General features: G+C 40.1%; 2 protein-coding genes across 3 annotated transcripts; one reads left to right on the forward strand and one right to left on the reverse strand.

Moving 5' to 3' along the window:
* Window positions 1-3478: 3478 nt before the first annotated feature.
* On the forward strand, window positions 3479-4529 carry LOC116256752 (protein PGR-like). Of its 2 annotated transcripts, none has more exons than XM_031633232.2 (3): window positions 3479-3691; window positions 3821-3918; window positions 4125-4529. In XM_031633232.2, the coding sequence occupies exons 1-3, from the start codon at window positions 3486-3488 to the stop codon at window positions 4145-4147; spliced, it is 327 nt and encodes a 108-aa protein (XP_031489092.2). In that variant the 5' UTR covers window positions 3479-3485; the 3' UTR covers window positions 4148-4529. The 2 variants fall into 2 exon arrangements, with proteins under 2 accessions (XP_031489092.2, XP_049934413.1); XM_050078456.1 differs by having other exon boundaries at window positions 4131-4529.
* A 328-nt stretch (window positions 4530-4857) lies between these two features.
* On the reverse strand, window positions 4858-10435 carry LOC116256132 (ATP-dependent 6-phosphofructokinase 6-like). The gene is made up of 14 exons (XM_031632359.2): window positions 9861-10435; window positions 8837-8883; window positions 8655-8694; window positions 8487-8549; window positions 8135-8272; window positions 7857-8015; window positions 7678-7731; window positions 7523-7591; window positions 7277-7406; window positions 7027-7067; window positions 6655-6879; window positions 6158-6203; window positions 5915-6069; window positions 4858-5380 (listed from the first exon to the last, which is right to left on the reverse strand). Exons 1-14 carry the CDS (start codon window positions 9957-9959, stop codon window positions 5117-5119), a joined length of 1530 nt encoding a protein of 509 aa, XP_031488219.1. The 5' UTR covers window positions 9960-10435; the 3' UTR covers window positions 4858-5116.
* Between the last annotated feature and the right edge of the window lie 2260 nt (window positions 10436-12695).

Raw genomic sequence — 12695 nt, forward strand, 5'->3', positions numbered from 1 at the left:
AACTCCTAAAACCTTTCTCTATCTCCCTCTTGTGTTGCAGGTTTTCAGTTGCATCTTTGATGTTGTGTTGAGCTCCTAGAAGAGCCACTTGGCATTAAGAACAAGGTACGAGTGTTTCATGATTCTGCTCTAAAATTGGGGTAGATTCATAAAACACTTGAACAAGTGTCTCATGAATCTATCCCAATTTTGAGGTAGATTCATGAAACACTCACATGTTGTTCGCAATGTCCAAACAACCCAAAAGGAACATTAAATTCCGTTTAGATGATCAATCAAAGTAGTGAGTTAATAAAAGGCTTGTTTGAGAAGTCTCATCCATCTGCTGTACATGTTACTAGTAAGTACACTCTATTACCGCTGCTGTTATTTTTCTCTCCCTCTCTTAAAGATATAGACTTAGTGCATCAATGGAATGAAGCCTGACTGCATTTTTCTGTTAAAAGATCATTTTTGCAAGCGTGCCAAGATCAAATTAAACAATTTGATCAAGTGCTAGCATATGCCTTGTCAAATTACATGCATGATTGGTTCTTTCTAGCATAAATCTCTATATGCTCCTCTACTGCCTGTTACTTGTCTAGAACAGATGACATTTTACGTCGTGTGAACAAATGAGAGGTCGTCTACCCCAAGTGGCAGATGTGTGAGACTGCCATTGCATGTTACTCCGCTATTGCCTTTGAGCAGCATATATACACGCAATTTGGGTATTCACGAGTTTAAGCAAGTAAATCACTTAGTGCATGCTAGCATGTAATTTCATAATTTTGATAAGAGCATGATCAAATGTGTGATTTTTTTTTTTTTTTTTTGATGATATGCCTTCATAATGGTTATGAGCATGATGGAACATATATATAATACTATATCACACTATGCCATATAGCATATATGATATTATATCCAGCATGAATTAGCAGAGTTGAAAATCAGCACAAAGAATAGACACAAAAAAAACCGAAACAATAATAGAGAGAACATAGAACAGACAACGAAAATGGGAAAGAGAAATTGTCTGTTCTTTTCTTGTTTTTTGGTTTCATGGCCAAAGAAGAAGAAAAAAGAGACAAAACTGGACCCGTATACGTGAAGGAGTCAGCTAGCCCATCGAAAATGCAGTTTATGTGTGAAAAAAGATCAACCTTGGCTTTGAAGAAGGATTTTTGTTGGAATCTGAATATTATTGTACCATGTTCACAACTTCACATAGTCGTTACATTTGGATTCTTTCATGTTGTAAATCCATATTGGTTTCTTTTTCATGTTGTTGCGATTGGGACCATGTTGAAATATGACATATCCATTTTTAATTTGGTTTTGGATATAATCGTTTAAGACCCACAATGTGTTCATTTTGATATGGTAAATGATCAAATCATTCACATGATTTGGAAGCAATATTGTATATGGAACAACTATAAGGGTATTATATGATGATGGGGAAAATGATAAAGTGTACAAATGGAGAAAATCCGCCTATGGTCTAAAGCATTCTTCTTGATGAGTGTAGTTTGCCTTTCATAAAACTATAACAAGATTGGGAAAATGTTGCCCATCAATTAGACCATTGTCACAATAGCGGAGCTATATAGATGTCTTACAATTATTTACTTATTTATATATGTTGTACCTCATAAGAAATGAAAATTCCTACAACAGTGCCTCTTAACAAAAAAAAATTCTGGCTCTGCCACTGCATTGTCATATATATTTGGAAAAGTGAATTTATTTGGACAAGTGAGAGCTTATCTAGCATGCTACATTTATATGTTAATAATATATTGCTGAAAGGAAATGTTGATGAAATGATAACTAAGACTAAAGCTTGGTTTAATGCCAAGTTCACATGTAAACTGTACATTGTGCTGATGCTGTTGAAAGTCTGATGTCCTTGATATTATGTACAAAGTCATATATGGTTGTGTTCTGGATCTAGTTACTTGCTTCCAAAGTAATACAGCTTGGCTACATTGGCAAGTAAAGAAAATATTTTTTTATATGTTTAAAAAATCACTGAAGACTTGACCTTTATAAAATATGTTACAGATACGAGTCTTCATTATTTCTAACTCCTAAAGGTTCCTTGAAGCAAACCCCTTAAGAAGACACACACCATTTTCGGTTTTCTCTCTGTCTCTCTCTTGCATAGTTGATGTTGTGCTTAGATCATGAAAGGGACCAGAGGTTGCAGCAATACAATGTGCACTTTTCAATCTTGTTTCATAGACATATTTGTAAGACACGGATCTGTCTGTAGGCCTGATTCCATGAAACAGAGAAAGTAACTTCCAGTGTTGCAAACAAATCTATAGCACTGCTTATTCGGTCAATTGACCCCAGAAAATGAACTATATATATATATATATATATATATATATATATATATATATATATATATATTGGAAAAAATATATAATTAAAAATTTTGAAATATTTATGATAGTACTTTTAAAACAAGGCCAAAGCTGCATTTGACTGGAACTTTGGAAAACCGTTCAAGTTGTCATGGTACAGAACGGAAAATTTTTAGCTGAATTTTTTCTTTGTAAATTGATGGCGACCTCCATGGGATGAAAACTTTCAATCGAGAAGGCGCACCGGAAAACTTTCACGGGCTATCATACACCTCCTAAATGAGAGGAAGTAAACGTAAGCAGGCCAATCTCAGCCGGCAATCAGGCTTTAGTCCAGGCCTCTTAACGAGACGTATTACTACGGCCATTCATTTACATTGCAGCATATGATTGTTAGTATAAGGCTGACGGCATATCTGGTTAGAATAAGGCTCTGGTTCCTGTAAAATTGGTTCCTATAAAATTTTTAAGTTTTTAAAGGCTACCAATATAAAAATTACTTGAAATATCAATGTAAAAATAAGATGGTTTCCTCCCCCCACTTTTATCTTACCTACTCTGAAAATTATGAGCAGTTACATTACGGGACGGAGGCAGGTGTGAACTAAGTGTTTGAATTGTCTACACAGACCGCAACAAACTTCTTATTTTTATGTTGATATTTTTTAGTGATTTTTCTCATTTACATTTAGTGCCCTTCCTTTTAGTCGCCATGATCATAGTTTATGGTAAATTTAACCAGAAGTGAGAACATAGGCAACTACAGTCCTGGTGAAGAACATTACATTTCTTCTTTTCCCAAGTTGAAGTTTCGGAAACACTGTACATGGATCCCAAACATCTGCCTCTTCAACAATGAAGAAAATGATATGAGCGAAGCGTACGTTCTTACAAAATATGAATGACTCAAGGCGTTTTTTTAAAAAAACGCCTTGAGGCATGGGTGTGAGGCGCATGCATCCCTGAAGCGTGCGCCTCAAGTGCTTGAGGCGTACGCCTCCATATGTGGCACGTTGAGTGCTTGAGGCATACGCCTCAATGACACATTAATTGAAAATGAAATTTAATTGAAAATTAATTAGAAAAAAAGAGAGCTGACAAGAAAATGGCGGGAGGTCGTCTGCTCCTATGCTAAATCCATCACCAGGGTCTGTTGCAACTTGCAGAGGAGGAACGAGGACAGAGGGGATGGAGGGATTAGCGATCAGAGGAGCCATAGCTGTCGTGCTCTCCTTGTTGGTAGCTATCAGGGCGTTCAAGCATGGGTCCTTAAGCAAATCAGGCGCGTTCATGGGGTTTCTCGTGTTGTCGATCCACATAGCGGCGAGTTACAGGTGAGACCGTGAGAAAGCGTCTTCTGCTTCTTCTGGTTGTATTCCTCCTTTGTTCTTAGTTATACTTTTTGGGGTCTCGTTTTTGTCAAGAATTGAAGTATTTCTACCTTTGGTTTCTTGTTTCATAAGATTTGGGGCAATTATACTGGTGTTCTTCTTCATTTCTTCCAAGTTGACGAAGATGGGAGGGCTGATGACTCATTCAAAGTGGGAGGGCAGAGTAATTGGTATACCCCTCGTCTCTTTTCGATTTTTATGCTTTCTTGTTCTTGTTCTTGTTCTTGATCTGTTTTCCTCTTTTTAGTATGTTGGCCTACTTTAAATACGTGTGAGAGAATGAGAATGTGCTGGCTGGCCTTGCCGGGTATAGTTAGCTCTAGCTGAAGCTTATAGTACTTCATAATTACATATTTATGGTACAATTCTGCATAAGGTTTAGACCAGGGGATAAGGTGAAAGAAGATTTCATGGATGGTTTCTGAATCCGCCCAGTGACCACATGGTGATATCCTTAGTGGGGAAAGAAAGGCATCGGATAAAGGCCCAATACGCCTTATATTTCTGTATGAAGATCTTCATTGTGTGATATCCTTTCTGTATGATCTCAAAAGGAGTATGTTAAAGCCTGAATCAGACTTCTGAAAATTTGCTCTGTCCATCATCTTATATTGAATGATAACAAGGGCCAGTGGTTAAGGAATTCAACTATCCTGGTCTTTCTGGCACGGCAGATGTTCCTGCATTGTCAATCAACCACAATATTTATGCCATTGTATTTATTTGGATTTACAAATCCTTTTTTGTGGTTTGCATATATTGTGTAATGTTCTTTTTCAGTTTTGTTGTTGTTTTTATAAATATTATATAATTCACAAATTTACCTGTGAAGCTTACGCTTCAATTAAGGTCTCGCCTCACTTTCTCACCTTTTACAACATTGGATCTGAGTCTCAAGCTAAATTATGGAGATCTTCTGTTTCCGTCAGCTTCCTCCTAGTCCTCATCTAAGCTGTCAAACAAAATTTCTCGTAAAAAGTTTTCTGTACGACATGCAAGATTCAAACTCTTTAGTATGGGAGAAAATGATTCAGTTTTTTAAGGAGGCAACTTCATTTATTCTTCTCTCTTATTATTATAATAGACAATTATCACGACGACAAAACTGAGACCACAAAATAACGAGAAACCTGGAAGGATTTCCCCTACATCTAATATTTTGTTGTAGAAAGTATTATTTGCCACCGCACTGCTACAGGCAACCCTGAGATCACCAGGGGAGCGCATGGCCGTTTTACAAAACGAGAAAGATATACCCGCAGAAGAACATGTAAGACAACAGAATACTCGCTGTATATTCTCTCAGCTGCCATCTCTCTGAAAAAACAAGAGCGAGCTAAGCACAAAACTCTGCAATTTCTTCTTGATTCATTTCGTTGCTTGAGCAGATGACGTGCCGTTTGCGGTCACGGGCTTGCTGCTCTTCGGCCCAACTGGCGGCTTCGGTGCACAAGATTCTGGTTTAGCATGGGCCTTGTGGTCGCCATTCTCGCACACGCCGCAGGATTCTTCTTTGCTCTCCGCCTTAATGTCGCAGTTCTTACAGAAGAAGCTCGGTTGGTTTGTGGAGGAGAGCAGCCTCGCCCACATTCGGTCGGTTATACAAACTTGATTTCGTGTCTCGATCACACGCTGCAATAGGAACCGAGTCCAGATGTTAGCTTCTCGGAACATCAGGCATTTGTGGTGAAAGTACTTACACGATGCTCATCATAGTGAGCTCTTTAGATTGAAATTGCTCCAAAACCAGGACATCATGAAGATTAATCATGTGGTTGGTTGCTTCTGATCTTATCAATGAGCATAAGTCAGAAGTATTATCATCTTCCATGATTCTATCCTAACTGGGCTAAATAGTTGTTGTGCTATATAACAGAATATATCAACATCTCTTCCATCAATTAGTCAATAATACCATTGAGTTAGTGAGAATGACATAACTCAAAAAGTAGTTGTTACAAGATGGGACAACTAATAAACAGATCGTATCATGTGTGGGCCTTGGGCATCCCATAATTATGGAGATAGAACATAATTGACAAAAGTTGTCATCGATAATCGAACTATATTGAATGCTGGAAGTAACAGACTAAAAGCAATACCATTGATGCAAGTGAGCTATTATCAAATTTAGTATTTGTTAACTATCATAACTCTATCACTTACTGGAATAGGTATATATGCGTGTCTGCCATTTACAGGCCCGACGGTGAAGCCTGTGTATCCGGCCATGGCACCATGAAGAGCACTGTGAGCAAGGAGGGTGCAGTAGACGTTGTCTGACGCATTGCTGGGGATGGCACGAATCATGTACGTGGGGTCTGAGTAGAAAGCAAAGAAATGCAGTTAATGAGGACAGTTTTACATATCTCAACCTTAGTTTGCGGGAAGAGCAGAAATTTCACACACCTATGTACTTGAGGTTCAGTACAATCTTCTTCCTGCTAAAATGTTCCTGCACAAAATTTGTAATAAATTCAGATGTCTATTAACCGTCATAACAAAGCACATAATATTTCTCGAGTCATAAAAAAGCACATATTTGAAAAGGAAGATTTAATATGGTTTTCCACCATGGAAGGCCACCATCGACTTTGAGTCGATAGTGCTATAACATTTCATATATATAGACTTTAATTATAATGAATGATAAGGATTTCTCCTAAAATCAAGGAGAAGTTAGACGAGGATTTAATTTTATTTCTAAATTATATGAATCACTCCCTCCGTTGAATGGAATTTTGTGTGCCATTTTGAATGACACAAATGCACCTTTACCGCCGTGGCGCAGAAACCAACCGTCTGTTTAATTAAACCATGACCTTTTGGATTTTATCCAGAAAGAAAGAAAGAGAATTTAGGAGTGCAATTCTGCAGAATCGGATGATGTCAAAACTGGAACATACCTTGATCTTCTGAGACAACCACAAGCCAACATCAAGAAGTTGAGCATTTCCAGATGCATCTTTTTGCTCCGTGGACAGCGTGCTTTCACGCAAAAGCTTCTGCCCTGCCCCTTCGGCCACGACAATAACCATGTGGCCCTGCTCTTTGAGACGGTGCTCCATGTAATCAAACAGGCCACCCTTACCCTCCAAGTAGAAGGGGCACTCAGGGATTAGGCAACAGTCCTGGAGAACAAAAGGGAGCGAGCTTGTAAAAACTGAACCAACTATCAAAAAGACACACTCAAAGCCAATGTTTCCTAATTGAAGAACTAAAAGCAAATGCCACAAACTGGAGCGTCGAAAGAACGTATTGGGAACCCTCAGACATACCACATCTCTGCTGGCCAGTGTGGCGTACATGGAAATAAAACCTGCAGCATCAAGATTATGATAAATTCAGAACAGACACCAGCAATATAGTCGGAATACTTGGTGAAAACTCTTTGATCTGCCTGGAAATTGGAGATAAGATTCATGTGGGTATACTACTCTAGAGTGATTTCTATATATGCCAATGGACCTATCGTCATTTTTAAGGACTTAAATGCTGACGATATGAAATCAATAACATTAAGTATACCGCTTTGGCGACCCATCAGCTTCACAAATCCGACACCGTTTTCACCACTTTCAGCTTCTACATGTGCTGCGTTAATGGCTCTTTGGGCCTCTTCCACCGCAGTGTCAAACCCAAAAGATTTGTCGATAATCTGAAAAGAAAGAGAGAGAAGATGAGGTGTTAGAAGCAGCATCCCCCTGTATCATGTAAATCATGCAGAACGGAAAGATTGACATTGATGACTCATAACTCAAAGGAGAAAATTACCGCAATGTCATTATCGATAGTTTTTGGAATACCAACAACAGAAATCTTCAGTCCACGACTCTTGATCTCCTGCGGAATAAGATATCGAAGCATTTGAATATGTATGTCAATCAAAAAATATTAAGATTCTCATACAATATGCATCACTCGATTACCTCATAAATATCAAGAGCACCTTTTTGGGTACCATCCCCTCCAATTATATACACCTGAAATAAAATGATGATCAGGAAGAACGGAAAAAAAAGAGCTCTGAAGCAATAAAGCAATGGCAATTGTTAGGACCTGAAATTTAATTAAAGATTAAAAGAACCGGTTCAGTTGTTTCACTAACCTGGTTAATTCCTCTGTCCTGAATGCTATCAACTATCCTCTTGGTAATCTGCCCACCTCGCGACGTGCCGAGTATGGTGCCACCGCGCTTATGAATGTCGTTAACCACTTTGGGCGTCAACGTTATGGTGTTGCGGCTGTAGAAGCCCTTGTAGCCTCCCTATAGATTGAAGCAACACATACTGTGAGGATATGAACGGCCATGAAGACAACCCACAGACCAACTTCAAGTAGAAAGATTAACAGGACTTCAGGACCAGAAATTTGCATCAAATTTACCTCGATTCCGAACACTCTAGTGACGCCATACATGTGGTAGAGGCCGCACACCAATTCCCTGACGACCGTGTTAAGGCCTGGGCAGAGGCCACCACATGTCACAATACAGGCACTGACCTCATCTGGGTGGAAGTAGACCTGAAACAAACAAAACAGCCGTGTAAGAACCTATCTGCAAATTCATCTGCAAACGAAAGAACTGCAGTCAGGCACGGTTCCTCGATTATTTTCTTCTTTCAGCAGAGTGAGGCGTCTGGAATTGTTTGTGATCGAGAAGTCCCCTGTCTACTGCATTTGCTGGATTAGAGTGTACCAGCCCACTACAAGGAAGAAACAAAGAAGGGGACCATACCTTCTCCCGGGGCCCTGCTCGTCGAAAATGAGTTCCCCTTGGGCTACTTTCATGAATTACAATCTACACTCAATAACACATCAATCTCTCAGTATTTTGACGATTTTGATCATACCAATATGTAAAACACATCCATAAACGCCAAAATTGGGACCATCTTTGGAGTACCTTTTGGGTGACGGTATCATCAGAGTTAACAAAATACTGCCTGCAAGAACAATAGAGCAGAGGTACTTGTGAATTTATACAAGCATAAATGATTTAGAAAGTTTGGGACTTCAAGGGGATCAAGTTGCAGAACAGAATTGTGGGCCAATGAAAATTTTAGAAACTCTTGAGAGGATTCTTACTTTACAGCCGCATATGCCGGATTGAACTGCAAAGGGTTCGTATAAGTCTGCAGAGAGCATCCATAGCAACGAATCCATCAGTTATGACTACATACATCAATCGAGAAAGAAGGTGGGAAAATTAAAACACTGAGTGGTACAGATTCTTTCCCTCGTGAAAAGAAGAAAGAGGAACAAACAAGAAGGAGCTCAACAGGAAGACTGTCAACCTTATCTTCGTATTGTAACATGGGGAAATTTAGAAATTGAAGATGTTTAAAGGTAAAAGAACAATCGACGGCAAAAGGGACTCCTTGAACACAGGTTTAGGGAACTTTCAGAAGTCATTAAGAAATATAATGGAAAAGGACAAGAACTTACAGAAGCAGCTAGACAAATTTCAAAGTAAAACGGGGGAATATTAGAAACCAGAAAGGTAAAAAACGGACAAAGAAGGTCACAGAGACGCCAAAAAAATGAACAGTGAGATCCAGAGATGGAAGTAGAGTTCGTTCAGGAGAAAGGACAGCGCAGCCACTCGAAAGAGTGGGGAGATAGAAAGAGAGACGGGGAGCATTAAAGCAAAGATATAGGTAAGGAAAACGGAAAGAAGAGAACTCCCTGAGCCAAGCAGAAACAGGACAAATGGAACCTCAACAAAACACAGACTTGAAGCAGGGAATCAGGGAAGGACACGAAATTTTAACAACTTGAGATAAATCAACGCGAAACGCGAACTTTTTTAACACAAAAGGACAGTTCGAAAAGAAATAGTACGGATCATAATGAAACGGACAAAGAACAACAAGGAGCCGAAGCCAGAGCACGGAACAACTGAAAGGACCAGAGGTCCAGAAGCCAGAGCACGGAACAACTGAAAGGACCAGAAGCCAGAGCATTGAGTGGAAGATAATCTAAGACATGAAACAACTGGAAAACACAGAAGAAAGAAGTACAGGCGGAGGCGACACGAGCCGGTCAGGGAATCACGGGGATATGAAGATCAAAGAAGAAAGACGGGGAACAAGAAGTAGAAAGAACTCACAGGGAGATCAACTTCGCGGATGTAATCGGACAAGTGAGGGACGTCCTCGAGGACGTAGCCGTTCTCTCCGGTGACGACCTTCGGCTTGTAACGATCCATTCAGACTTCCAACGACCGCCTGCCACTCCTTTCCTAACTCGTAAAAGCTTCGATTCGGATCCCCCGAGCTTGTCCTGCAGAGCCCTCTCACTCTGAGCAGAGGAGTGTGAGAGGAAGAGGAGGAGGGGCCGACGGCGTCCACTCAGCACGAGTTTAGGCGATGACCGGACACGAAGAGGGAAGAGGGTTGGCGTTTATATGCAAGAGAGAGGGCTGGTAGCCATCGTCAGTCATCGTCGTGATGATCACGACGGGATCTCAGGCCACCACTGGTTGACCACCGCCAACAATACCAGGAGCCCATAGAAACCGCCCCCAATTACTCCTCGACCGGAGAGAGAGGAGAGAAGGGAGGGAGTTCTGGAGACAGGGTAGGAGCTGTCGCCATCGGAGAGGCGGAGAAGACAATCTCTCCCTCAGAGAAGAACTGCGGAGAGAGAGGGAGAGAAAAGGAGAGGGAGGTGGGGCTCCCCCATTTCGTCATTTCGTGTGCTTGCGGCACATTAAAATATTCGTAAAAATGGGGCGCCATCAAATAGTCCACTTTTGGCCGTAGCTTCCAGTCATGCCATTGGGCGTCCGAATTCTACGGAAGATAAATTCCCGGCAAACGGATCTGAGGCCGAGATCCGAACTCGAATTTAGTTCGATCAAATCCAAGTAAGGTCCGACCGCGTAGGACTACGTTCTGGATCTCATGCGGTTCCGTAACCTTCTTCTGAGTTCTGACCTGGGCGGCTTTCGGGTCCAACAAATATGATCCACTTGAGTCCAATCCAATCCAGATCCAACCCGCTAAGATCCGTAGATACGACAAAGCAAAAAGGAGAAAAGAATATTACAAGGAATCTACCTCTCCTCTATCAACTACAAAACTTGAGTGCACGTATCGGTCAATATGTATCGTATCGGTGGTGGCAAGTCAAAACGAGCCGTAAAAACTCCGAAACGTTCCTTTCCTACGGAGGGCAATATGGGCCTGCATGAGCCAAATCGATGGTTGGGAAAGGACGTTGAAAATAAGAAGGCAATGAAACGCCGTCACTGTTTGCATCATCAAGGAAAACGATTCCTTTGGAAAACAAACGTTTCCCTCATGAACAGACCCTGCATCCTTAGGATGATTGCAAGATGGACTTGTTTTCTCGGTTGTTCAGTTTTTTGTGGAAGTCATTTTCTTAGTCATGGCTTTGAAAATATGTCAGTTAAGATTGGAACTGTGATTTGATTCCCCATCAAACACGCACTCGTTGAAAGCTTAGACTGGATGAACTAAATGGAACCAGATTTAGTCAGTCATCAGATAACTTCGACCCATTCAAGAGAGCTTAAAACCTAATCTAAGTCTATATTTTCGAATATTTGAACAGAAAAAAAAAACAAAGATCCAAGGCTGAAGTGGACAAGTTTCGGGTCGTTAACTAGAATGAACCGATCCGAGATTTCCGCGTTTGTTGGAATTCGGCAAACCCGGGGTGTAAAACCTGGATGGCATTCCTGAAATTTTACGGAAAGTGGAAGGCCATTTTCGGATGACCGGGAAGCTCCTCGGAGGGTTCCCATGGTCGTCGGCTGCATGAAAGACCTAAATACCCTCAATCATTTCCAAATGACGCCCCCCGCGCCCCCAATATCTCCGCTCAAGGATTCCGGATCCCTGACGCGAGACAACTACCAGTCCCTCCTGGTCCTGGAAGCTTTTGGGGTCCTGGGAAAAGTTTCCAACGGATGGGGGTACTTTAGTCATTTAGATTAATTTCCAAAATGCTTTCTTCAAAGCAGGTCGATAATTGTTACTAAGGGCATTCCTTAACCATCTAAGCGAGCGTCTTTATTCAGAATGTAGAGGCTCTTTATGTAATTTCACAAGCCGCACGTGAAGGCAAGCAGAACCGTTGAAAAGAATCGGGAAAAAACTGAAAAGGGAAAAGGGCGGGTGCCTGTCCTGCCACATTTTTCTAACTTTAAAATTTTATACTTAAAAAATGACTTATATTGAGAAACTTCATTCTATCATTTATAAATTCAATTTATTGTTATTTTAATATATAGGTTATTTTTTAAGTGCCAGTGGTCCTAGAAAATTTTTTCCAAATTTTGAAAAATTTATTTAAATTTTTTTTAAAATTTCAAAAACTGACTATCTATCATTTAATTTTTTTTTAAAAATTTCAAAACAAAAACTGACCGTCTACCTACCAAAAACTGACCATTAACCAAATTGTTAGAACAAACCCCCCAAAAACTACTATTGCAAGCTCGACTCAACTTTTTATTAAATGACTCCATGTAGTCAGCCGACCGATGGAGCTTTACAGCACTTTCTTGAGGGATGCCACCTCATATCAGATCCGACCTATTTATGCTGTTTGGCTTAGCCCTTTTTGAGCGGACCAGATCCAGAGATCAACGTCGCAACTGGATTCCAATCCAAAATCCAAAACTGAACCATAATTCGAGCGTTTAGTTTTGATTACCACATAAACCTGGTTTCCTTCCTGCTTCGCGTGGGATGCACCCATCTCCATATTAAAACTAAGTGAATTAATTAATATCTTCGACTTCATTTTTTAAAATCGTTTGACCTGCCAAAAACTCATTAAATATTTGCCAATATACATTATTTTTATTACATTATTTAATAACAATATATATTTTCTGTCGCACCTTTTATTATTAGATACATGAATAAAATATTACAGAATATACACTACATAGACTTTGAATATTCGGAGA

The sequence above is a fragment of the Nymphaea colorata genome, chromosome 6, assembly GCF_008831285.2.
Source record: "Nymphaea colorata isolate Beijing-Zhang1983 chromosome 6, ASM883128v2, whole genome shotgun sequence".
NCBI classification, from domain to species: Eukaryota; Viridiplantae; Streptophyta; class Magnoliopsida; order Nymphaeales; family Nymphaeaceae; genus Nymphaea; species Nymphaea colorata.